The sequence below is a fragment of the Prinia subflava genome, chromosome 19 (assembly GCF_021018805.1).
Source record: "Prinia subflava isolate CZ2003 ecotype Zambia chromosome 19, Cam_Psub_1.2, whole genome shotgun sequence".
NCBI classification, from domain to species: Eukaryota; Metazoa; Chordata; class Aves; order Passeriformes; family Cisticolidae; genus Prinia; species Prinia subflava.
This window is the reverse complement of record NC_086265.1, coordinates 4278159-4305629: the sequence shown is the minus strand read 5'-3', so window position 1 is coordinate 4305629 and position 27471 is coordinate 4278159. Positions and strand designations below refer to the sequence as shown.

General features: G+C 48.6%; 2 protein-coding genes across 5 annotated transcripts in view; both read right to left on the bottom strand.

Moving 5' to 3' along the window:
• Positions 1-14051, bottom strand: part of KIAA1671 (KIAA1671 ortholog) — a 64634-nt gene extending 50583 nt beyond the window's left edge. The window contains exon 1 of one of the 2 annotated variants that reach the window (XM_063416362.1): positions 13814-14051. The gene's annotated coding sequence lies outside the window, so the exon portion shown is untranslated. The remainder of the gene's footprint in view (positions 1-13813) is intronic. The other variant, XM_063416363.1, reaches the window with a different exon arrangement.
• Positions 14052-24040: 9989 nt separating this feature from the next.
• Positions 24041-27471, bottom strand: part of SGSM1 (small G protein signaling modulator 1) — a 34693-nt gene continuing 31262 nt past the window's right edge. For all 3 annotated transcript variants that reach the window (XM_063415799.1, XM_063415800.1, XM_063415801.1), the window contains one exon: positions 24041-27369. In XM_063415799.1, coding sequence (XP_063271869.1) covers positions 27281-27369 — 89 coding nt within the window. In that variant the 3' untranslated portion in view covers positions 24041-27280. The remainder of the gene's footprint in view (positions 27370-27471) is intronic.

Genomic DNA, 27471 nt, shown 5'->3' with positions numbered 1-27471 from the left:
TGCACAGATTCTGAAGGAATGGATTAAATCCCTGACTCTCTTTTTCATATCTTATGCTACACATCCTGAATATGATGGAATTAATCAAAAGCTAATTCATTTATGTGTCCTTTGAGTGTATGATCTCCATGACCTTGCTTTAAAAAGGTGAAATCTGGCTCATTATAGTTTCAGAAATAAATCAAGCAGCTACTGATCCCTCTGACCTCGAGCAGGCAGCGCTTTCCAAAGCCCCCAGAACTGAGCCAGGGCTGAGTTTCTCCAGAGGCTCCAGAGTTGGGTGGGAATGCTCTCATTTGGCAGGCAAACCATGGACACAGCTGAAGGAGTGTAAAGAGATGGATGAGCCAGCTGCAGCACAGACAGAAATATGGGATTGAAAAACAACTTTGGCATTCTTCCATTTGATACTCCCCTACACAATACCACGCTCGGTACCATGTTTCAGCAGTAAAAGCAGCTTAGAGACCACCCACACCTGGAAATATTTACTGTAACTGTGCATATTTCTCATCCTCTTGGCAACTAGAGAAGACGAAGGACAACTGTCTGATCTCAGAGCTGACAGGACATGGATATCACCACTGGATTTTGTTTCATTCGCTGCCTTCAGAGCCACCAGCTGCTGCAAATGCTTTAAAAGCACCAATAATAAAATTGGAACAGTTTCCTCCCATAACAATGATGGAAGCTACTTGGACACTGACATTGGAACTCCCTGATGAACAAGGTGCAGTTAAAAAAGCCCTGCAGTGCAGCACCTTGCTAAGCCTGGCAGGCAGTGTGGGGACACCAAAGCTCATGTGAAGCTCAGGAGGTGCAGCACTCCCGTGGGAGACAGAGCTTGGCTGACCTGCTGAGGAATTCAAGTCAAAGGATGAGTGAAGCAGATCCGTGGGCTTGGGTTTATTGAAAAAATCCACCTACTTGTTACAAAAATAGGCAAGTGCCTCCACAGCACTTTGAAGCCTTCAGAAATAAAGCTGACCCATGGCCCTGTGCCCCCAGGCAGGAATCAGGGGAGGATCTTTTCACACAAACCCAGCGTCTGAAGGTCACTGTAACACAGAAATAGCACGAGGTGAGAAGATATTTCCTGCTCGCCTTCATGCACAGCAGGTGCTTTTGTGTCAGAAGGACAAAGCCCCTAATCCTCTGATCTGCCTCCTCAAATTCTAACAGGATTTCCAGCGCTGGAAAATGCATTTGTGGCCTGGCACAGTAAACCACCTTCAGAAAGTACAACCAGCTCCAGCTGTCCTGTGATTGACGTGGGGTCACCAGGACGAGTTTATAAATACTGAGCCTTTATACATTCATCTGAGTGCTGAGAAATTAATTAAGGTATTGCTATATGGAGAGAAAAAAAAGTGGTTTCATCCAGACTTTCAGAAAACTCGATGCTACTGGCCTTGGAGCAGGACCTCAAACACACTGAGAGATGACTTCAACAGTTTAACCATCTGGAGAAAATCTGAACCCATAAAACTGGAGGACAGAGGAAAGAGAATGGTGGGATAGAAGACCAAAATCATGACATTAAAAGTTGTATGTGTGTATACATAGCTATGGTGACTAATGTGTACCCAAGGGCTAAGAATTAACATTCCTTTGCTTCTGCAAAAACAAGAAAGCGGGTTTACAGTGCATTATTTTTATACCTGTACTTTTCCTGACAGACACATTTGGAAGCTGCAAAGACTCATTCACAAAGAGCACGTGGCACCTACTGATAAAACACCCAGAGCAGAGATGCTGCAATAGATTACGCTGCTCCTGAGCTTTCACCTGGACAAAAGGAAATTGCACGATCACAGACTGGCTCAGGCTGGAAGGGACCACAGAGGTCACCTGGTCCCATCTTCCTGCTCAAGCAGGGTCATCCCAGAGCACATGGCACAGTTCTGGAATAACTCCACTGAGGGAGACTCCACAACCTCTCTGGATGATCTGGGGAAAACTGTCACTGCACATTCTCAATACAAATATTTATGTACTGCTTCAGCTCTCACAGCTCTGCCATCAAAAGCCTCCTCTGATGGCTGTTTTTCCACTTGTGATCTTAAAAAATCATATGCAAAAAGCTCTGTGTTCAACAGCTTTCCATTTGGCTGCTAACGACATATTTTCTGTCAAAACAGAGAGCCAATACTGTGTTGCAGCAATTTCTCCATTCAGCCCATCATTCCACCTTTCAGATATTTGATTAGTCAGAGCACAAGCATGTAATCGAGTTCAGTCAACAAGCAAATACACTCGAGCCCAAAATACTCGTACCAGGCACTGCTGTAGAAATGAACTGCAGCTTCATGGGAGAAAGACACTGATAAACAGGGGGTTGGACCAGGTGGTTCCCAGGAACAGAGGATTCTGTTCCATGTACAAACGAACAATTTCAAAGTCTGCTCCTCTGAGTCATAGCAACCTCTGTCCTGAAGATGAAGCCTGCAAAGCTGCAGCGTGGTGGCACCGAGGTGGAGATAAGGAGATCTCCCTGGTACTGCAGCAGGAGAGAAGCACTGTGACAAAAGACTGGCAGGGCTGGCATTAACAGACAACACAACTCCATCTCCCAGGCAGCACCTCCACCCCCAGCTCTACAGCAGCAACTCAAGAGCTTCACAGAAAAGATGACCCAACTTTGAAAAGAAAATTATTAACAGTATTAAACTGGATTAATTTTACTCTAGTTATGCCTTTCAGGATCCTGATGAAGCCATCAGAACTCATTCAGATCAAATGGACATGACTCTTATTTCCAATCCCATCTCAAAAATAGCGAAAAAAGCATTGCACTAAGGGGAGATGTGTGGATCTATTCTGAGTCAAATAAAATATGGTTATAAAAGTCAAATACTTGATGGCATTTATCATTCCCTGGGCCAAAATCCCTTATGTCACCCTCTGCTCCGCAACCCACTGAGACACTGAAACATGAATCTTTTTGCCTCTCAGGTTGTTCCCAGTGTTCCAACAGCTCTTTGATCTTTTCCTTGTGTACTGAACCTGGCACTAAGTCAGGTAGGATACGGTGCTGCAGCAGGGTGCTGCCTCCTGCCAGCCATCAATAAACTGCCCTGAGCTGCACACCCAGAGCAAACCTGCTCTGTCAACAATGTCTGACGTTGTGCCAGAGGAGCTACTGCTGCTGCCTTGATGATAAGGCTCCTCTTTTTCCTTCAGTGGGCACATCTGGCTCCTCACATATGCAGGAAATAGGTTTTCTCTCCACATGAATACAAATGCCCACCTCAGAACCACTGGCTGGGTACTGCCAGCTTGTACAAGTGTTCCTTTGGTTGCCTGTGAGCAGGGCATTGTTATCAGCAATCCACAAAGGAGCTTCCTCATCCCCCAAAGCCCCACGAATGGAACAGAGCACAGAGGGGTTGTGTGTGACTGTGAGCAGCCAGAGCAGGGATGCTGCATTTTGCCCCCTTTCTGAACAAAAGGATGTTTAAGCCAAGAACTCTGACAGCAACAAGCCTGCACATGCATTGTACACTGCCTTGTTCTTCAGAAACACAACATTATTCAGCAAAATCAAGGCCAAAATCAAAATGAATTATTGATAACACGTACACTACCTAGAAGCTTTGTGAGTACTAAACAATCCCCTCCACCTCCCTACATGCTTGAGAAAGCACAGAAAGGGAGAAAATGCCTATTAATTGAAAGACAACAGTTCAACCACTAAAAACATGAACGTATTTATTGAGGGGGGTGAAAGAAAAAGAAATAGCTGAAGTGGGAAGAACCAGCTCTGAAATCCAAACGGTGGCACTGGGAGTGCCTGGATGTGCACAAGCACTGGTGTGGAACATCCCCACATCCAGCACATGGACTGGGAAGCCCAGGGAACCCCAGGGGCTGCTCAAACCACACTCACAGCTTTGGCACAGAAGGGCATTTTGAACCATAAGTGAACCCTGGGGGCTTTTTAACTTTCTGAGAAGTTTTAAGCACAAAGAGCGGAGAGGCATTTTAACACATCAAAATGAAGATAGAAGAGTAACATGAATGCACTTGAAACTCATGCTCCAATGTAGAGATCATCTACATTTTAAGGCAAGGTAATAATAAATAGATGACACAGGCATATTTTGCAGCTCACAAAAATTAGGAGGAGTGAAAGATCACAGGTTTGTTCTCACCAGTTCATCCAGACCTGAGCATCTCAGCACGAGCACTCACTTGCCTAAGAGCAGCCAGACCGTGAAGCTTCCCTCAAATCACCTCCACCCAGCCACACTCACACCACAATTACAGCAGCCCTGGCACCCGATCCCAGTTTCTCAGGGCATATCCAAGGAAGGGATTTAGTAACCTGAGAATGATCTCACAGTGAATTTAGAAACACCTTTCCAAAGTTATTACAAAGAAGGCTCCTTGGACTGAACTCTGACTCAAAAGAAGAGCAGGATACGCAGAGTTCTTCGAGCTCCCACCTCTGTTCATGCCTGTTCCCACACAGCCCCATAGTGAAGCATGACCCACTGATACCACTGTGATCACTGTTAACACCACTGGAGGCCTCTGGAAGGCACGAGACATTCATCAGCCTCAAGAGGCACAGCAAGTCTTGCGGCTACTGAGAAATCTGCTGAGCCAACTCCCTCGCTGGCCTTTTTGTTACAGATCTGCAAGTTCAAAGGGTGGCATAAAGTTGTCATAAAAACAGGTAACTGGCACTGCATCCAGAATTTCTGCAGGAGGAATCCCACCTGAGCCATGCCAATCCAAGCAACTGAAAGTGAAGTGGCAAAGTTGGAAAGGAAATTAAAGATCCACACATCTCAACATCTCTCATGAGACAGCAGATGGTGCAGGATGCTTCAGAAGTGACTTAGGCACAAAATGTGATTTTTTTTCATTTTCTAATAATCTGCAGCTTTGAGACTTGATGAGCCAACAGGAGACACTTGCTCAGTGAAGAAGATTGGGCAACTTTTTAATTTTGTTTCACCACATATGAATCAACCAGCAAACCACGGACAAAAGGTCCATGTGAACTACCAGACACAAACTCTGCCCAGGAACTGCCCCGGTCAGCCTGATGAGTTCTCCTCCCCAAAGTCATCAGGTTCAAGAACCAAAGTGTTCAAAAATCAAGATTAACAAAAAGCAGACAGGCAGGATGGAAGAGCTCTGCCTGACCAAACCTGCCCAGTGCTCAGGCAGTGTGTGGCCTGTTTGCTCTGCAGCAAAGCGATAAACGCCACAGATTCTGAAGTCTAATAAAAGCCAGTCCAACCTACTACAAACACTGTCTTGCACGTTGGTTAAACAGTTATAAACAACCTTCTGTTAATTATATATTTTAAAATATACACTCATGCCTTAACAAGTTTTTCACTCCAGCCTTCTGTCCAGATGTGAGTGGGAGCAGAACCATCGGATCAGCCAGGGGCACTGTTTGCAGACTGCTGACTCTCTCTGTGAGCAGCTCCAACCCCAGGCTCTGGGAGCTCAGTTCAAGTCCAGCTTTCCAGGATTATTAGACAAGACATGACAGAGAAGAGAGCACAACCACTTCTATAGTCAAGGTGAACAAAGATGAAAAAGGTTTTAACTTTAAAGTAACCATTTTCAGCATTTTTGAAGGGTGCAAATCTGGCATAAAAGCTGTTAAATTAAAAATAAAATAAACTCAATGGAACTGAAACAAGAATTTTGGAGGCAATGTGAAAAATATATGAACCTGCTCCCTACAGAGCCAAGCTTGTGAAAACACCATCTTAGCCAGCCATAAATCTACAGTACAAAAAACCTGGATTCCAGATTAATTGCTTTCTACATTGTGTGCAACAGTCCAGTATCAACAAAGACAATGCTCTGTGTGATCATTACTTAACACATATATCACACACAGCACAAATAATCTCTGAAGATTCTACAAGTGCTGGTGTGGAAGCAATACTAAAATAGATTCCCAGAATTTAAGATCAAATAAGAGAGAACAGGCTCAATATTTTTCATTAGAGATGTCAGTACTGAGGCCTAAGTTACACAGGTGCTTCACTAAAGTGCCTTTGGGAGGGAAAAATATGTATTTCATCTTAAAGCTTCAGCCTCTCCATCATCTCCTTCAATCTCCTCCTCATGCATGAGCACCAACATGACAGTGACACTACTGAAGCAAATATTTCACAGGAAGGACAGATTCACACTGAGCTCTACAGACACATTTCCTGTGTGTGACTGCAACACAGGCTACAAGAAAATCTCTCCCTGCCCAAAACTAACCCTCTGTGCTCTGAGCACAGGGAAAAGGCTCCCATGGAATCTGCAAGCACTGCAGAAGCAAAAGGAAGCACAATTCCAATATGTTTAACAACTGAATTAGCATAATGCTCACGAGGCAGAAAGCAGCCACCCCGACCTTCTTGAAATGCTGACCTGAAATTATTGATGAGCGTTTCCGATGGGCGCTGTGATTCACCCACTGCAGGAAGGAGGCAAGGAAACATCACTGCCCTGTCAAGTGAGAGCAGGTCAGACACATGGAAACCTCTCCAGCACCTCACAAATCCACACAGGAATAGTGATTAAAACTCATACTTAGGAGAGCAACAAAGACCTGAAGTTGTACTGGAAACTCTGCTGTAATCTCAGTGATTCATTTAATATCTCCTTTGCAGACAGCAGCCACAGAGCTGCAGTGATTTAATTAATTTTTAAAATATTCATTTTGTGAAGAACATTAACTGAACATTATGATGACTTGTAAGAATTATGATACATCCATATGTTTTAGAAATACTTAATACTACTTGGATAAATGAATATATCTATTATAGAAGAACAGAAGTTTTAGAAGGTCATCTCATTCCACCCCCTGCCATGGGCAGGGACACCTTCCACAAACCAGGCTGCTCCAAGCCCTGTCCAACCTGGCCTTGAACACTTCCCAGGATGGGGCAGCCACAGCTTCTCTTGGACAGAACTGTTCCTGCTGCTCAAACAGGCAAAAAACCCCACTCTGCCTCATGTTTACAGCAGGAACAGGATGGTATTTTGATTACTCTGCAGCCATCATGTTGCTGAAAACATTCTAATGACAGATTACACTAATATTTGACATTCAATAGTGCCAATACAGTAAGACACTGTTTGACAACAATAATAACAGTGACATTTCTGTAAGGTCCCTCAGTTAGGGAGCGAGCCAGCCGTGCTGCTCAGCTTCAGCAGAAAGGCCTGTTGTGCTCGTTTGGGTCAATGAAGAATTCCCAGTGTTCTCATCAAATATCAAACAGTTAGAGTGGCCAGAAATTCCAGCTCTGTTTAAAACACATCCTGGCTTTGCTGGGCTCGTTATGGATGAGGCAGCTTTGTCCATCGAAAGCCTTGTATGGTTGAATATACTCCCAGCAGATAAACATCCCTCCTAAATGTTGGCACAACTCCCTCCCTGCGAGGAGCCGCCGGTGCTACGGCTGCACTGAGACAGCCAAGCCTAGCACGGGCTGAAGGCTGAGCTCATTAAAAGAGCAAAATAAAGACAAACTTAAAATTCTGCTCCTGTTCCTGCCTTTCAAAGTCTCACCAACACTGTAAAATAATGATGGTCCTCATTTCACGACAGCAGGAATAACCAGTTTTAGAACTTGACGTTTATTAACATCACTTGTTGAAAGGCACTGAAAGTACATATTTAACCAATACTGTGATTACAAAAATAGTCACTATGAAAACATAAACAGAAGAGGATGCTGTGTATAGCAACAATGATGCAGCACTAAAATCTCACACAAATCCTCTTAAATTCATGCATTTCACTAAAACACTGGCAGCTTCCTACCCCTGGAAACTATGAAGGGTAAAATGTAACTACCAAAATCAAAGAAAAACTAACAAAGTACAGGTCAAGCACCATCACTTCTTCACCTCCTCCCCAACACACTAAACCCACGGAATTTAGATTCAAACAACAGGATGCAGTTAACTTCCTTTTCTTCTGTCTTTGCCATGCATCTCCAAGGCATCCTGTGCTGCCCCTGCAGCAGAGCTGGAATCGCCCGTATGGAGCACAGGCGCTTCCCGAGCTCTGCGCTGGAACTGGGTCAAGCCCGGAGCTGGAGTGAACAGCCCACTCGGCTCCTGGCAATTCCCAGCCCCCAACCAAATGAAAGGGGTGTTTTGACCTGGAAACAAGGCTCAGATCTCCTCCCTGCCCACATTAAAGCCCATCTAACTGTGTAAAGACAAGCCTTACTCCAAAGCTGCCCATGCTGCGGCATCGCTCTTTGGAGGAGCTGCTGGAGCGCACACGCGGCTTTCCCTCCAAGTGAAAACTGGGGAGATACCAAACCTTCAGCAACCAAATTGTTATCTTTTCCTGCTCGTTACACCAGCCTAATGACCATCCTGGCTCGTAATTACTACAATAGTAAGAAGCTTTCAGTTCTCACACTGCTGCAAGACCAACACTATCTCCTTTCAGGCAAGCAGAGGCTTTACTCTAGCCCAAAACTGGGAGGTTTGGCACTTAATTCTGATAAGAACTTTTAATGAACAGCTCTGTAAATGGCTTTAGAGGAGCCCAGATCCCCTCACCCCCAGCGTTTAAGTATGTGCTCATTGGACATGACTCAACCACAAACAAGCAGTGTTTTGGATAATAACCCTCTGTGCCCTGGACTGCTCAAACTGCATCACCACGATAACACAACCCTCAGAAAACATTCATTTCCTCTCCTCGAGCATGTTTTGTAAAGATGCAGAGCATAAAAAGAAAACTCAGCTCCCATTGTCTCAATGTAAGGCATTCGGGAACTGCAAAAATATGTATTAATGATCTCCTATTTATACAGATACACTGAAAAATATCCCCAAGCTGTTTGAAAGCTTCTTTGTTTGCAGATGTTCCAGCATTACATATTCCTAAACAAACCAAAGACAGTAGGAACCAAGAAGATAAATCTCCTTGATTTGAAAAAAGAATATAAAGATAAAGTATGCTCCCATAAACAGCTTAATTTTAAGAGTCCGATCTCTTTAAGCCTGAGGAAAATCATCACCCACTAGACTTAAATATCCTTTTGTGATCAGATGTTCAGGTCATACCAATCACAAAAAAAAAAGGGAAACATGAGGGTGTTTTTTTAAGCAATAGTTGCAAATAGATAAAATAGTCACCATACTAAATTTAGTGTGTTTTGGCAACACTCAATATCCAAGTTTTCATAAGAATTTGTTTTTCCTGCCAGTTAACAGAACCCAAGATATGGAAAGTCTTCTTCACCTATAAAAGCCCTCTCAAGGAAAAGAGCAATTGACTTGCCCTGGCTTTGTTACTTGTTAATTTTTTAATTGTTCCTGGAACACAGCTTGAAAAGGATGGCCTGAGAGTTCAGAAGTTCATGTACGTCCTTCAGTCTCAATGAGACTCAACGAAGAACAAGAGAACAGAAAACCTACTTCACTTCTAACCCAGCAAGAAGAGCATCTCCTTGGAATCAGCAGCCACATCTCACTGCAAGCACATATCCAGGCAACCCAACAGCCAATTCTGGACATTTTTAGGAATAGTCTGCACATCCAACTGCCTAAGGCAGGTGCAACTCGAGTTTATCAAGTATGAAGTCTTCCAGTTAAGCTGTTAAACCTACCAAGCCTGTGGTCACTCCGAGGGCCGTGATTAGGATTCAAGACTGGTTGCTGTGGAGAGAATTCCACAGCTCTCTCGATTATTCCAGTCTCTGTTTTCGAGCTCAAGACAACCACGCAGTGGTTTACACTGCAAAGCCTACTACCACAACCAGAGACTCTTTATTTAAAGAGATTTCTGAAGCAAAAGCAAAAAAATCTGTGGCTTTTGCCCTACAATGCTTCGGGCAATTCCTACAAAACTAAAAACACACCTAAAAACATTGCAACATTCCCAGGTTCCAGTCACCCCTGTGCACCAAACACAACCCAGTGATACAGACTGGGCTCACAGCATCACCACAAGCCTCGTGCCTGGGCTTGCAGGATTGAGCATTTATTTCAGTCTCGCTTTTTTTCCGAGCAGACGACGGCACACAGCAGGATCTCCTGCTCCATAAACGATTCACTGGAATGGTTTTTTCCTCCCCAAATGCTGCCTGCTACTTGAGAATTGAACAAGCTGCTCCTAGCCTAAGAAAGAAATTGATAAAATCAGTGAGCAGAAAGGCTGCAGCACTGCACACCTCCCTATGATCAACAGCATCAGGACATTCACCCAGCTCAGGAAATGAAAGACTTCAAACCTCATGCAAGAAAACATCCCAGTAAAAGAAGCAGATGGAAAATAAGGAAATAACAGCTACATTACATATAAATGCATGCAGAACACTCCAATCTGCACTTAGACACACCCTTTTACTTGTCAAATTTTTCACTAACTACCCAGCACACAAGTCAGCATGACCAATGCATTGCCAAAGGACACTTCCCCTGGATAGGGAACAGTGCCAAGTTATCAACTTCTGTGGAGTATCAATTCGAGAAAACACACCATGCCTTAGAGAAATATCTTGTTCTATGAAACTTCCCGATAAGAAACCAGCACAATTTTTTAAACACATGAGCAGCCAGGAGAGGAAGTCACAACTGTAAGGTGTCCCTAGCTGACACACTCAGGGAAATCCTCTTTGACGTGATCCTGAGTCCTGTCCCTGATCTGCACAGCACTCCCCACAAGCAACACTACACCAGAATTTTTAAGGCTATGGGAAGTTTTCTTATCTCTGTTTACAAACTCAAGGACAGACAAATCATATCAATTTGATTCTCATGTTACTTGGAAAACCTGCCAGAAGGGAGGAAGCTCCATGAGCAACAATCAAACACAGAGTAACTCCAGGACAAGGACTAGGGAGTAAAGAACAACACATTCCTCACCACAGCAACTGAGCTCCTTTTTCACTCTGCAGTAACCAAACACGTGCCAAAGAGAGGGCAGGTGACAGGACTGGTTTCAAAATTATCTAATAGCCAGAGAAACATGAGTGCTGAATGGAGCAGAGTCCAGGGCAACACCCAAGCGAAATCACAGAGCTGTGCAAAGAATCCCAGGAGAGGGAATAGCTGAGCTCTCCATCCACCTGGGACCTGCTGGTCAGGACTTGCTTCTTTCACATGTGCTCTGAATGTCACCTTGAGCACACAGGGCAGGAAGGGATGGTTAATTTATGAAACAAAGTCTGAAATTCCTGCTTCCACTAAAGCCTATTTTCAAGTTGTAACTGGTTTTCTTCCCCTTTGGTAAAAATCAGGCATTTGGGAAGCCCATTGCTACCACCAGAGGAGTCTGCACACGCAAAGGGGCTCAATTAACACCCAGGGTGATGGTGCTGCACATGGCTGAAAACAGAATTAAAATTTAATAAAAAAAATCCTGCAGCTACACAAAGCCTCAGTATGGCAGAGGGAAAAAACTGCTTCATCATGAGGCATGGAAATTTTCCGAATCTCTGGTTATCTCGTCAGGCCAGAGCCGCGTGAGGAGGAGCACAGATGGGTACTGTGCCCTTTCTCCTGCCATAAGAGCAGCAGCTCCAGAACTGCAGCGTGAGCACAACCCTGGGGCTGGGGCCGTGCACGTCCTTTACTGCCACATATAAAATGAGACAGCAAAAAATGACAAAGTATTCAAGTTGGAAACAGTCCTAGACTTTGCCTCCTTTCAGGGACTTTCCATACTGTGACACTCTGGAGTGACTTGGTTCTGTCTCTTCTATACATTGGGAGGGGAACATTTAGCTTAGATTTAGCTCAGGGCATTGTCTGAAACAGAGGAAAAGTTTACACACCCATTTTCAATAAACTCTACACCTATCAAAAGGGAATTACAGGCTACAACATCTATTTAAATAGGATTCCGGCTTCCTTGACTACTCGGAGGCACAAAGGCTTTATAGCTTCACTTGCTAACAAAAATCCTTGATAATTTTTACAGGAAAAGGCAGAGCACACTATGAAGAAAATCCTAACCAAAAAAAAAAAAAAAAAAAAAAAAAGAGAGAGAGGAAAAAGTTTATAAATTCTTGAAAGATTTTTTTTTTTTTTGAGAAGGTCTTTACCTAGATTAAGCTGCCAGGCAACTTTATTAGCATTTCTGCCACAGAACTGTCTGCTTCCCTACCACACCCTGCAAACGTCACAGGAAAACAAAGAAAACTCCCATTTTCATGTGGTCGTTAGAAAGATGCAAATCCTTCTGGTTTGTGGAGGAGAGACACGGAAAAGAAAATGCCAACAACCTTCAGCTCTGGCAAAAAGTACCTCAGAAGCAGCTGAACAACTTCCCAGTTACCCTGGAAACAGAGTTTACCCCTCAGCAGACAGGGAAAATTGCCTGCAATTACCACCCTGGAGCAAAGCACCAGTTTGGACAAAACATCAATTTCTGTTTGTTGCAGCTCCTTTAATGTGATCCCAGTAATTTACCACGAGCAATATTCGATCTGGAAGGAAATTCTTTTACCAAACCCCAAAGAAAAGCTCTATTACCAGACCTGCAGGTATAATCAAAGGTTACAGTATCTCTTAATGGCACAGAAGAGCTCCACCATCTGCCAAGTGTGATTTCCCCTAATCCCATTCCCCCGCACACAAATCAGAATCACCCGGATTACGCCACAGAAATAGAAGTCAAGTCAATACCTGAATCCACAGGATTAATGTCCCACCTCCAGACAGGAGAAAGGCAAGAACGGCAACAATGCTGCAGGCAGGCTCAGGAAGGCGAAGCTTTCCACCCAGCTCTGTGCAGCACCACACAGGAAATTCTGCGATTTCACTGATTAACTTCACCCACAATCCCAGCGCTGCTCCCTCCCAAATCCGAGCGCGGAACTCTGTGCAAATTCAGGGAACTGACCTCCACGTGATCTTTTGGACCAGCTATTTCCACCCAGAAGCGGCACTCCGCGTCTCTCAATGCACATAAAAACCGCTCGGATTTGGAGTTAGGAGGAAAAATTAACAAATGAGCTGCAGATCATCAGAACAACACAAATCTGTCCACCCAAGTGCTTCCAAAACAAAAATATATGGCCCTAGCAGGGGGGTTGGAATGAGATGAGCGTTAAGATCCTTTCCAACCAAAACTATCCTGAGATTCTACACGATGCCAACAAACAAAGCTACGTACATCTTTAATTAAAAAGAAGCAGCATGATGACTTTAAACTGGCACTTCAGAGTAATTGTAACGAGCAGATAATATATTTCCTGAAATCCAAGGCAGTGAGGGGTCACATACCACTCTTGGGAACGCCTGAATCGCTCCTGCTCTGCCCAAGGAGCCATCGCCCGGCTGTAAACCAGGGGGAGAAAGGGGGAGCATCTTTATTTGTCCATTTAAGACCTCCAAGCACATTATCATCCCTAATCCAGCGAGGAACAGATAATTGCAGCCCTCGTGGATTACAAAATTACGCTCTAATCCTCAGAGCCACCAGCAACACCACCATCCACCAAAAACCACCTACGACCCCTCCCCACCTCCAGCAGCTGAATTAGAACCACAGGACGGGGTTTTTTGGAGGGGGGCTTTTCCCCTCTTTTCAACACACGAGGACACGAGCCCTTGGCTCTGACGCAGCGAGAAAGAAGCAGCGAGGAGGTCCGGCAGCAGGGCAGGGGCCATGCGGGAGCGGCGAGCGCACCCCAGGGCACGGCACCCCGTCCCCGCTCCCCCGGAGCCGGCGCGGAGGGCGAAGCACCCCCGGGGAAGCGGGGAAGGGATTCCCGTGCCAGCCCCAAGGGTGAGCGAGCACTGACCGCCTTTGTCCCGCCGCCACCTCGCCCCTCACCCTGGGCTCGCCAGCAGCACTTACCCAGCCAAACCACCGGCTGCTCCCTCCGCAGAACCGGGCGCCGGCTCCGCCGCACCGGGGAAGTTGCTTGAAGTGAAGTTGGGCGCGCAGCGGCCTTTCCCCCGCGGCGGCGGAGAGCGGCGGCCGGGCACGGCCGGAGGCGGGGCGGGCAGGGGGCCGTCCCTCGGCGCTTCCCCGGAGCGAGGGGCTGCGGGAAGGCGGCGGGAGGGCGGCGGGAAGGCGGCGGGAGGCGGGAATGTCCCGCCCCGGTGCCGGTCCGGCCCCTTCGCCCCGGCGGCCGCGGGGCCCCGCGGGAAGCGCCGCTGTTGCCATGGTGACCGCGCGGTGCGGGCCGTGGGCGGGGCTTCCCCCGCGCAGAGCGGCCGTGATTGGCTCCGCCCCGCTCCACCTGCTCCTCGTGGGTCAAGGGTTCGAATCCCGGCCCGGCCCGTCCCGCAGGACAGGGGCGGTGTGTGGGTAGTGTTGGAAAATGTGGGATGTGTCAAGATTATCTTATTGTGTCCAGTTCGGGACAAGGACAAATGAAAAAGGGAGCTACTGGAGAGGGTCCAGCAGAGGCCACAAGGATAATGAGGGATCTGGAGCATCTTTGTGATGAGGAGAGACTGCGGGAGCTGGGCCTGGTCGGTCTGGAGAAGAGAAGGATGGAGAGAATCTCATCAATCTGTACAAACATCTCAAATCGTGTGCCAGTCCTTCTGTCACCCTCGGGGCAGCACAGCTGTGGAGCCCGGTCCAGGGAACATTGCCTCAGAGCAGAGAGAATCAGAAAGAGAACAATTCTCCTCAGACCAGGGAGTGTTCCTCCTCAGTCCCCTCCTCAGGAATGGCACTGGAGTCATGGGACCTGCCCACTGGCATCCTCTCAATGCCACTGCTGTCACAGTTCAAAGCTCCAAATACTGCTTTTTGTCATTACCAAAGGTGTGGTTCCCTGCCAAGGAGGGCAAAGTCAGCTCCGAGGCAAGGCCATGACTCACAGCAGGAGGAAGGAGAGTGTGGATGATGGGCTGGCCACGGGCCAGGGTAATACCATGGCACAAGGAAGATGCATATCCATATCCTCAACCCAGCTCTTGGCAGGAAAAGGGAAGACCAAGCAGCACAGGAAAGTCCTGTGTCCTTGCCCTCCATGGGGAACTCACTCATCTGCCTTTAACCAGCCCAAATCTCCTTCTGTTGCAGGCACTGGGGTCCTGAGCCATGGAGCCACTGGATCTCTCCGTGATCCACTCCAATTACAGAGTCACTGTAACTCCCTCCTAGCAGGTGAATGGATGGGAGCAAGGGGAAAAGTTTCAGCAGCGAAAACATCCAGCCCTATAACAGCAGCAGGAATAGGGAGCTTGCCTCGCCTCCTCTGTTCCCACCCACATCCCATTTAAATTAGGATCGCTTTCCCACAGTTTCCCCCCTTGCTCCCAAATCAGGATAATATAGGTGTTTTCCCCACCTTAGCAACCCTTTTATCTTCACCACACAAAGGGATCCCAATTCCATGACTCATTTGCCTTTTTGCTTTTCCTTAAGCCAAGCCATAACCCATCCCCTCAGCCACCTTTCCCCGCCAGCACCCTCCCTGCAGCTCTGGCGCAGATGAGGGCAATCCATGGCTTGGATCTGTGCCTCTGCAGGGAGGGTGTTCCTGCCTCTTACACCTCTTTGAAGCGGTTCTTGGCCCACCCATGGCTGGGAACCCCTGCTCCAGCACATGGAGCTCTCAGCAACTCATTGGGAACGAGGAAAGTGCCTGATCAGTTATTCAGGAGCCGCTTAATGGCAGCTCCCTCCACAAAAACACCCTCACAGTGACAGAGCCGGAGAACACCGGGCCCCACAGGCTCCATAGCCCTGGGAGCTGCATTCAAATGGACACCTCAAGAGAGCAGCCGTGTTCCCAAGGAGCTGCTGCCTTGTTTCCCACTGTGTGAGGAGGTGCCTTTGTGAATGCCCAGGGAGATGAGACCTGAGAGCTTCAAAAGGGCCACAGAAACTCGGGCAGGTTCAAGCTGCGGCAGGCCCAGGGCAGGAGCTGCTCTGGCGGGATGGCAACGCTGCAGGGCAGTGCCAGGCCTGGGACCAACCCATGTGGGGTCGCAGGGGCCAGATCCTTACCCTCTCCCAGCCCTTCTTGCCCTGGGGACAGCCCGGATCTGTGGGAAAGGGAATGGCTGTAGTGTGGGGCCAGCACAGAGCTGGGAACTGTGGGGCCAGCAGTGCTGCACTGGGGAGATGAGAAGCCCTCGGCCATCACAGACACCCCCTGCACCCCAGCTCTGGCACCAGGCAAGAGAATTGCCACCCTAGTGACACCCCACTGCTGCTGCTCCCTTAGAATCATAGAATTATTTGGGTTGGAAAAGCCCTCTAAAACAATCGAGTCCAACCCCAGCACTACCCAGGCCACCCATGTCCCCAGGCTCCACATTGACACATCCATTAAATCCCTTCAGGGATAGAACTCCAGACCTCCCCAGGCAGCCTGTTCCAATGCCTGACAATCCTTTCCATGAAGAAATTCCCACAATATCCAATCTAAACCTCCCCTGGCACAGCCTGAAGCCATACCCTCTGGTTTTGTCCCATGTTCTCTGGGAGCAGAGCCCGACTCCCACCTGGCTGCCCCCTCCTATCAAGGAGTGGTGGAGAGCCAGAAGGTCGCCCCTGAGCCTCCTTTTCTCCAGGCTGAACCCCTTTCCCAGCTCCCTCAGCTGCTCCTGGTGCTCCAGACCTTTTTCCCAGCTCTTTTCCCTCCCCTAGACACACTCAACACCACAGTGCGTGTCCTGCAGTGAGCAGAGGGCAAGGACAGGACCTGGCATGTGGCACAGCCCTGGCTGCTGGAAAGGCTCTTCCCCTGTGCTCTGTCCCCACCTGAGACCCTGTGTGAATCTTTCTCCCACTGCATTTATCAACATTCAGCAGACCAGAGGTGAACCCAAATAGGGGCAGAGTTAAATGCAGAGCCCTGGCCTCTCACCCCATGTATATGAATTAGGGCTGTAATTCCACCCTGCAGTGTGAATGGCAATAGTGAACAGACGCTGCCAGACCCATCTTGCAGACATCTGAGCTTTGACCCTCTGTTTTATGACTTCACTGGAGCCTGGAGAGGGATGACAAGCAGCAATATACACTGAAGGAGTGCCTGCACTCAGAAAAGAATGACAGGTCCCTTATCTATGAAATTTCCATTCTTCAGACACAGTTTTCAAACAAAAGGTTCCACTCTTTAGATGAGTAATGCCACTGTTTCTCCTCTACACCATACAATTAACTTCCAGGCTGCGATCTCTTCAGAACTGAGCTAAGAATGGCATAAACCAGGGAATATCAGTGAATGTTCCACCAGTGGGGCTGCTCTGGTGATGTAGCTCCTTCACACAGTCTGTCAGTGCCCTGCAGTGGAGAAATGGGTTAATTGCAAAAGGCACACGGACACTGCCCATGACACACCTGCACACCTGAGGGCAGGGACAAACACCGGGGGGGCCCAGGCAGACCCCCCCAGCCCCTGCTCTGTCTCACTCCTGCTTGACTTCGGCGGCTGTGACAAAATCCCCTCCTTTGTTCCAGCCAGGAACAGTCTCCATCTCTTCCTGCTGAGCCAGTTGCTCCTGTTATGTGACGAGGTGGAGGTGTATGCAAAAACAGCCTGTCTGGGTCAGGGGAACACTGATCTTCCAGTATTCCCCTGCTACCTTTCCCAAGCCCATGTGGCGTTGAAATGCTCTGGCCCTCAGCAGGGAAGCACTTCAGTGTCCTGCCTTGCAACCTTCCATCAGGTAACTGCTCCCACAAAAGCCACAGCTCTTGGTGACAGCTCAGGATGAACCCCAGGAGGAAATAGGCAGGAGCTCCCCACACACCTCAGGCACTGAGCACTGCAGGAAGGTGCTCCACTGCCCACTGCATATATTCTGCATAAAGGAAAGCAGGAAATCCTCCCACTCCCCATCACCACCACAGCAGCTGTCCTTAAAAGCTCCTTTCCCACCTCTTCTTGCTCATCCACCGTGGAAATCAGGGCAGAGCTACACGGAGAGCAAGTGCCTGGCCCAGAGCACAGGGAGGGCACAGCCCTGGCACTGCCTTCCCAATGAAACCCCATTGGTGCCTCTCCCATCCTCAAGTTTTACCCAGGAACAGGGCTGGGAGGAGGAAGGCAGGAGGCAGAGTCCTGTTTTAAAGGGAATAGTCTGTTAAACACACAGTCCAATGTCCTTGTGAAGGCTGAGCTCTGCCGGGCCCTGGAAAGGGCATCACCCCTCCAAGGGGGCACGGAGCCTGTGGGATTACACTGTGGTGTCCACACAGTATTTCTTCCTCCAGAATGGAGAGGTTTGGGAAGGCAGAGACTGTCAAACCTCAGCTGCTGAAAGCAGCCATAGCCCAGAAATCCTTGACTAAAAAACAAGGATAACTGAGCGTCAAATTTGTATGTATAATGCTCTCCAGTAGGAAGGAGTTGTTAGATTGCACCGTCACGGAGGTTTCAGTGCAACAGAGGGAAGAACCAGTGGGTGTGGGATTGTTGCCAGTTACATAATCCCTGGTGGTTTTGCCTGCACTGGTTTGGGTGAGGACGTGGCCCCATCCTGATCCCTGTGCTATCAGCCAACAGCACATGGCCAGACTTGAGGGGCTGTGGGGAGAACAAAGGGATGCAGACTTCCTGGGAGTCTGCTTTTGTTTTCCCAAGCAGAAGAGTGACTCAGATTTCAGCGCACTCCTGTAACTCAGCCAACAACAACACGTCCTTAGTCACGGTGATAAAGCCGAGGATCTGTGTTCCATTTGCTGAACTAAAAAAAGCTCAAACTCATCCACCCAAGGGCCAGGTCAGTCACTAAACCAGAGACTGAACCCCGAGCTGTGCGCAGTGATGGCAGCATCTTCCTCCCCAGCAACCTCTCCGAACTTCTGGAAACTACTCAGAAAATCCACTGAACCAGCACAGATAATCTCAGTGCTCCACTATCACAAAGCTCTCTGATAACTCCTAAGCACTCACATGTCATTCCAACACGGCTGCCAAAGCCCTGCAGAAATGCTTTCACTTCCTGAGAAATGCTCCAGGAAAAAGCACCATACTTCCTTGTGCTTAAGGACTGGCTTAACACATCCCTGTGCTGTTGTCTCCTGGATCTGAGCTTGTTTTTCATGGCTGTGAGGTACATCCACAGCCCATTGGAAATGCCAGGGCATGGATTGCTCCACCTTAGTCATTGCACTCAAAGCAAGCAAAAGGAGAACTTAAACTGGCAAAGGGGAGGTTTAGATTGGAGTTTGGAAAGAAATCCTTCCCTGTGAGGGTGCTGAGGCACCGGTTGCCCAGAAAAGCTGTGACTGCCAATTCCCTGGAAGTGTCCAAGGCCAGGTTGGATGGGGCTTGGAGCAGCCTGGGATAGTGGAAGGTGTCCCAGAGATGGGCTTTAAGGTCCCTTCCATCCCAGACCACTCTGTGTTGCCCTGAGACTCCCAATCCCAGGCTGGAAAAATCCCTGTTGTTCAGTCCTCCAGCCCCCAATGCTGCTGGGCTGGGTAGGAACCCAAGGCTGTCAGCCCCTTACCCTGCATCAGTCAGGTGCTGGTGCCTGTACAAACTGCACCTCTCTCCAGGATTTGCCCGGGGATTGCTACAGCTGTGGATCAGCCTTTGAATTTTCAGCTTCATTTTCCTTTGGAAAAGGCCTCTCTGAAACAGGTGCTGGAGCACCTTAAGGTGGCAGAAGGAGCGCAGGGTGTTGCCAGGACAGCACCCACCTGGGCAGATGTTTGTGTCAGGACTCAGTGTGTCCATTCATGCATGTTAACAAGGGCTATAAATACTCCAGGTCGTACTCATGTGCCCGAGCCTGGCAGGAGGGTGTGTGAGGACAAGCACTCACAGCTGGGCTCACCAGCACAGCCCCCAGTGCTCCCATCACACCCAGCCCTGTGCCACAGCCAAACTGGTTCATGTGCTGTGGCCACCCAGGAGCCAAAGGATTTGGCTCGTGGAGCAGAGGATCAAAACAGGGCATGGAAAGTCCCGGGGCTGCCACCAATCCCTGGAGGAGCTCCCACAATCCAACCCCAGGTGATGGTGAGCATCCCCTGAGGAGCCTTTGTTGGCAAGGGGTTGGAATGGTTTCTCTTCCTGCACAGGACAGAGCTGCTGCCTCTCCAGAGCTGCTCCACCAGCTGCTGTCTCCTGCACTGCATGGAGGTGGCAACTGATGGAAATTTCCATGCCCTTCAAAGCACAACCTCAGGATAGCTGCTTTTGTGAGAAAGCATCCTAAGTTAAAAATTAATGAAATTCACTTTTAGGATCATTTACTTTCCTCCATCGGAACGGCAGGATTTTTTTGCCAGTCTCTCCATACTAGAACACAGAGCATTCCTGCTTTGGCACCTTGGGAATGTGGCCTCTGGTGGTTAGGTTGCCAATTAATATCAGGTAATTAACACATTTGCAAGGGCTGGTTGAATCCCACCCCGACATTCTGCAAACTCTGCATGTTTGGGGAGTGTCTTCATCAGCTTTTGAAGTTCTGAGCTGTGAGCTCCCTGCAAACCTCAGCCTGCACTGGAAACTGGGGCTGGGCCATTAGAGCAAACATGCCTCAAGAAGCAAACATATTAAGGATTAATTAAATACCAGGATTTATTTAATTAAGCCTCTTCTCATAAGTAGGTAGAGGCAGGAATCTGGAGTGAGCATCCAACCTTCCTTGCATTCCCATTTTTAGAAATGCAGTTAAATTCTGTGCTGCTTAAAACACAGCACTGGAGTGATGAGGACCCCTGCTTCCTCCAGCTGCAGTGCAGGACTGACACCACAGAAAGGAGGTTGGGGGCACCTTTTCCCTATTCCCACACATGCATCCCCCCATGGAACAGCTGGAAGACCCACAAGCACCCCAGGATCTTGTGGGGTCCAGAGGGGTGACAAGTGGCAGCCCTGAGCAGGGGCAGGGACCACAACCAGCTTGTCCTCCTCATGTTTTTGATGAAAAACTTGTCCCTCCTGCTCCCTGCAAGAAAGGCACCATCCTATCATTGCCAGTAAAGGTCTGGAGACTGATCCAGGAAATACTGAGGCGAGTGAACGAGATCAGGTCCAAGGTCATTTTGAGCAGAATGCACTCCCTCACCTCCTGCACAGCTCACCTGGCAGCACAGGATCACACACAGGTATAAACCACCACCACATGTCCCAGCTCTGGGCTGCCACCATGCCACCAGGGCTGCCACCATGCCACCAGGGCTGTCACGTCCCCATCTGCTCTGTCTGGGGCAGTTCATTCCACGCAGCACCAGGGACTTGGCCCAGCCCTTCCCCAGTGCATTTCCTCCTCTTCAACTGTTTAAATTCTCCACATTACAGGGGGGTACAGCAAGAGAAAGGACAGAGGTGACAGTGCCAGGAGGGCCAAGGAGGTGTCACTGCCCAGAGGGACAGAGTCAGCAAAGCTGGACTGAGCAGGCCAAGGGATGGGGATGGGGATAAACCAGGACCATGAGGGCAAGGGGGTGCAAAAAGGAGCCCAGGTGACAGCAGAGCCCCCAGCACAGGGGACACTCACCACGAGCAACAGGGGGCTCTGAAATCTGGGAGCAGTGTGGAAATACAGAGTATTTTGGGCACTCCCTGCTCAGGGTATCCCCGCTTGCTGCCTCCCCAGGCACCACGCAGCCAGAAAGAACCACCAGGATCTGATTGATTTGAAAATACATTAACCATAGAGAATAGAGCTTTAATTTTTCTTTCTCAACAACAATAAGGAACAGTTTACATTAAAAAAAAAACCCCAAAGCATGAATAAAATAATATAAAACAGATTATTATACCACAGTGTGGAATTCAGATAATCTAAGAACATTAGCAGCACTTCTACAAATAGATTAAAAGCTGTAAGTGCTCGTTAAGCTCAGATCGAGCAACTCCCAGAGACCAAAATGGCATCCAACAGAGAAAAGCAGCAATTCTGTGTAGGGCAACAGAAAAGTCTAATGCCAGGACACCAGATACATTCAAATCCCTGTTCTGAGGGGTAATTCCCTGTCCCACAGAGCCCCCACGGTGGCTGTCACACCCTGTCACCCTGCCCAGCTCTCCAGAACACTCCTTGAACAAGGGAAGTGACAATCATGGGTCTGAGGTTACATCCACCTTGCATTTTCAAAGCTTTTCATTAATTGTTTGGGAAAACAATTTCTTCCCTGGCTTCTGGGAATTACTCTCCAGAGAGAATGAATTTCTGAGAATTTAAGTCCATCTTACATAGTCACAACAACAACATTTTTAGTCTCTCAGTATCCAGTATCAGGATTTTCAATTCTTTATCGTCCTTAGCAGCAAAGCCATACTCATTCCTAAAACTTCCATGTAGTTAAGATCTTGTGCATAGTTTAATCTTTAGCATTAATTTGTAAAAAAAAAAAAAAGAAAAAAGTTAAAAAAAAGGATAAATGATGCTTTTCCCCCCTCATCAAAGACTGATGCAAAGTGCCCTTGCTCCCAGTCACGTCCCACTGCCAATGGCTCAGGAGCCACTGTGGAGAAGGGACCGTCCCCTGCAGCACCACCCATGGGCTCTGCTCAGCCTCCATGTGCAAAATCCATCCACAAAAGGAAGCTATTAAACCACTGAACAGGAATTTAAGGTGGAATATGCTTATCACCAATCTAAAATTAAATTTGAAATCAGATTAGGTTAGACACATTAAAAGACTTCCACGGCTATTCCAACCGTGTACATTCTGCAGGAAGTTCAGGATTCGGGCAAAGTTGGGAAGGAATCCACACCCTGAGCTGTGTGAACGTCTGGCTACGGCACCAAATGGCCTCAGCCGTGGCCCACGTGGCCACCAGAGGGACAGAAATGTGGTCTCACTAAGGACCACAAGTGTTTAGATGCCTTGATCAATGAAATATTGCTTTTTCAGGGCAATGAGGATGCTGAGCTTCAGCGGAAAAGCAGAAACAATCAGTGGCATTTTGTCTATTTCAGGGTGTCTGAAAAAGCTTTTATAGGAATTTCTGACACAGATTCTGGTGAGTTCCGACCCTTCCATAGTGCTAGGAAAGGTTGGAACTCCATCTCTACATTGTGCTCCATCAATTTGTGCTCACACAATAATAAAATGCTGAAGACAAGCCCAGAACTGCTCAGTACTCAGGGAAATTCCCAAATGGAATGAGAAATAAGACAGAGGTTTTCATGACATGACCATCATTTTAGTCCTACTGATCAAAGGCTCAGAGGCTCCCACTGTGCCTCTAGGGAAAAGTGATTTAGATATTGTAAGATATTTCAAAAAGATATTTCAATATTAGGGGATGAGACTCCCAAAACTGGTCCCATCCCTGGTCAGAGCCCCATTGGCTACAGTGGCTCCCAGTGCATGGGACCAACCTCAGGATAATGCAGGAAAGAGATGGGAAAATAGTCAGGCAAAATAAGTAAGAAATAAATAAAGAACAAAGAATAAGAAGAGGTTAATCCCATAAACTGCTCTTGGCCACAAGGCTTTTGACTCCAGGGATTTTGGGACCCCAATTCACCTCTTCAGTAGTTCCTCAGCCTTTTTTTGATCTGTCAGTGACAAGGGTTGACACCTGCAGTCCCACTGCTGGCTCACATTGCACCACCAGGGGCATTTGAATGAGTTCAGGGATGTTCCCCATGCCAGGGGCTGGATGAGAGCAGGACAGGGAGGCAGCAGGAAGTTCCCACACAAAAAACCCCTCTCAGTCTTCATGAAAAACGTTCACAGCAAAGAAATTCAGGGACTCAACACAGCAAGAGAAAAAACTCCTAGAAAAATCACACATTTAGGAACAAACACAACTTCTAAAGGGTCTGCACAGGTGACACCAAAGGAGATGGGTACCAGGAGCTCGTTGGAAGGTTGCATGAGCAGAAAGCTCAAATGCAGGAAGAGAATCCATTTGTCACTCCCTCAGGGGAACACAGGGTCAGGACACAAACACTCAGTGGATTTACACACACCAAGATGATCTGAGCTCAGCAGCTCCAGCGTGAGACAAACCCCACAGCAAGGAGGGTGTGATGGGAGCTGAACTCAGCCCATGGAGCCCATCCTTGCTCAGGCTCAGCTCTGGAGTGACTGGAGCAGAGCACACGGGCTGGCAGCTCGTGCAACCCTTGCTGCACCCAGGGGAGGATGCAGCAGTCTCCTCAGGAAGTGTGGAGTCATGGAATGCTTGGGGCTGGAAGGAAACTTAGAGATCACCTCGTTCCACCCCCTGCCATGGGCAGGGACAACTTCCACTAGCCCAGGTTGCTCCAAGCCCCGTCCAACCTGGCCTTGGACACTTCCAGAGATCCTGGGGCAGCCACAGCTTCTCTGGGCAACCTGTGCCAGTGCCTTACAGTGAAGAATTTCTTCCTAAAATCCAGTCTAACCTTGCCCTCTGTCAGTTTAAGGCACAGAGCTCCAGTCCCTGTTTCCACACAGCCAACAACAGGCTAAAATAGTCCTGGGCTGGCAGTGCCATTGTGGGGGGGATTTCAGCTGCACAGAGCAGCTGGGATGAGACATTCCTCTCCCCCAAGGGGCCAGACAAGATTACTGTATATGGACAAGCCTGGTGACAGGCCTCTCCTGCGTGGCAAACAGGCCATCCTCGGCTGCACAGCTGGGAGAGATCCCTGCTGGCTTCCAGGGCCACGGTTTTCCCTGTCAGAATTCCAGAACAAGGCTTTATCTCATGGGGATCCAGCAGGGGGGACAGAGCCAGGCAAGAGAGGATGAGGCAGGGAAGACCCACAAACAGCTGCACAGCAAAACCTTTGCTTTTCAGCTTCTCAGCAGCATTTAAAAATCAAAGAGAGCCCCAGGCTCCTGGTGAGGTCTCACTGTGGGTCCCCACAAGCACAAGAACTTGCCCAGCAACACAGCTGAAAAAAAGCTTTTTAATATTTTTTCCCCTCCTTTATTTTTTTTCCTCTTGTCCAGCCTTAAAGTCAGAACCAAGATGAAGCCAAACTGAGGTTGTGATGGTGGCTCTGCTCTGAGCTTCCTGTTGTCCCAACAGAACAACTCTCCCAGCACAGGGACAGTGACAGTGACAGTTTGGCACATCATGGAATAGGTGCTATAGAAACCACACAGTTCTTAGAAGCAAAAGATTTCTCACCCCCCGCTCAAAAAAATAACCCACTTAGTTCACATATTTTCTCTCTATACCATATATATATTATATATAGACACAATTCTCTGGTAAACATTTACAAGATATCGTAAATAACATTGAAAATTTCTATCTCCATTTGCACAACAGCGCGCACTCACACGCCAGCACACAAGGACACACAGTCAGGTACAATCAATAAATAAATACTTCCCCCCCCCGAAATTATTCAAAAAACACTGCTATTGAGCGGCCCAAAGACACTCTCAGTTAATACAGACAGCAAATATTGTGCAGAATTTCTTGGCTGTTTTTGTTTAAAAACCAAGGAAAGAAGCTTGAAAGGTTTAGTGTCAGCAACGTTGCTTGGTCAGGTGGTGTTTCAGGTGACCTGTGGGTCCCTGTCCCTCAGGAATGGGAGAACAGAGCACTTCCCTTTCCCTCCAGACAGGTGACAGATCCGTCCTAGAACCTTGGAGAACAGCCTGGGAAGGAGGGAGGACACGACCTTTTCACTCTGCTTGGTGCAAAGGTGAAAGGTTCTCCCAGGAACTGGCAGGTCTCAAGCTCTTTGTTTCCTGTGCTACTGCAGCCCAGCAGCCTTTGGGGTTTCACTGCTTCAGGGGATTTCCCAGACTGTTGTACACATCTGTTGGGATTCTGAGGAGTGAAGGGATGGCCATGGCTCTCCCCCTGCCCCAGCCCCTTCCCCAAAGGGTTCAGGATGTGCCACTGCCTTTTCCAGCTGCGACTCCATGTCCCAGAATACAGAAATTGCTGATTTGCTCAGAAACAGCAAATCACTCTCAGGCTCCTCAGCCCTTCCCCGAAGCAGCAGCTTTCTCTGGTGCAGACTGACAACCTCCTTTTTTTCTGCCAGCAACATCTGACACATGCCACGAGCCAACACAAACCAGCACAGACAGATGTTCCACGGGAGGAGGAAGGGCCCCTTTCCCTCCTGTGGGAGAACTCCAGCAGCAAGGCAGGAGCAGGGCCAGAGGAGAGCACACACACAGCACACGTTGCACCAGGGGGAACACAAATGTTTGCAGCAAAACTTGAGAGAAAGTACCCTCAGAGAGAGCTCCAGCCCAGCACACCCAGCACTGCCCTCCTCAGCTGGGCTGGACCCTCCATCCACCCACCCCTCTCCTTTTCCTGTATTGTTTTTACCTGAGTTGAAAAAATGACTCTGAAGCCTCTGCAGGGCAGCCTGTGTGGGACACAGCAGCTGGAGAGGCACTTCATGCAGTGGGCTCCAGGCTGTGCAGGAAAAGTGGCCACACAAGTGCATCTTCCCAAAGCAAAGACCACTCAGGGACCTTGCCTGTTTTCCTTTCACAGGGCTGTGGGGGAAGCCCACCAAGACCTAACTGGAGATGCTCAGTGGGTTTAGGGGACTCAACAGCCAGCCCTGAAGCTGTCAGAGGGAAAGTCAGGATAATCAGGAGCTCTGACTTGCCTTCTGAGGAGGAGCCCTTCCCTCACAAGAGCTCAGAGGAACAACAAGGAGACCAGACTCCTACCACAAGCAGCTAAAGTAAGGCAGGTAAGAAAACCTCCACCCTGGAGTTCCCAGAGGAGGTCAGGACCAGATTTCCCAGCGTTCAGAGAACATTACAGAGGCTGGATTTTGAAAAATAACCCCAATGCTGAATTTGGAGCTGTTCTGAAAATCCATCCAGATATGAACGCCTTGTGTGCTCAGATATTGTAGAAACAATGTAAAATCCCAGGGAGAAAACAGAGCCCTGAAAAAAAAGAAAATCTGAAGGGGAAGCAATGCATTGAGGGACAAGATCAAAAGAGGAATTTCTTCCCCCATTACTGGCAGAACCTCACTGTGTTGGTGAGGAGCTGAGAACTGGCAGCACCCCTGTGCTGCCCAGGCTTGCAGGGCTGGCTGCCTTCCCACACCACAGGGAAGGGCTGCCCAAGGAAGCAGCTTTCCAAGGAATCAGCTTTCCCTCTGTGCCACCAAGCTCTGCTCTCCCAGCCCCCAAGCTCCACCGTGGGATGTGGCAAGGCCTGAGCAGTTTTGGTGGCCACGGGCTGCTGGCTGCCCCTCCAAGGCCAGGAAGCCCCTGCCTGGTCCTGCTCCCGGCACAGGAACACACCTGGAGGGATCTTTGGTTGAGTCACTGCAGAAGGTCTGAGCCAGGGCCTGTGCCGAGCCCAGGGGACTCCCAGCTCACATAGCAGCACGTGTCCCACCACCTGAGTCCCACAGGTGTGGCACTTGGAGAAACAGGAGAAGGGAGGAAGCATCAGAGGGGAGTCCCGGCTCTTTGGGTGCCTTGTCTGCCCCGGGCCCTTCATTTGTTCTCGATCAGAGTCTGCACTTTATACACCAGGTCCCGAGCCAGCTTCAGGATCTGTTTGGTGTTGTGGCGCTCGGCCATTTCTGCAACACAGACAGAGGGGCCAGGTCAGACCTGAGCAGCCCCCACCCCACAGCTCTGCTGCCCACATTCCCACCCTCCCCTGGCAGGGACACCTGGCTCTG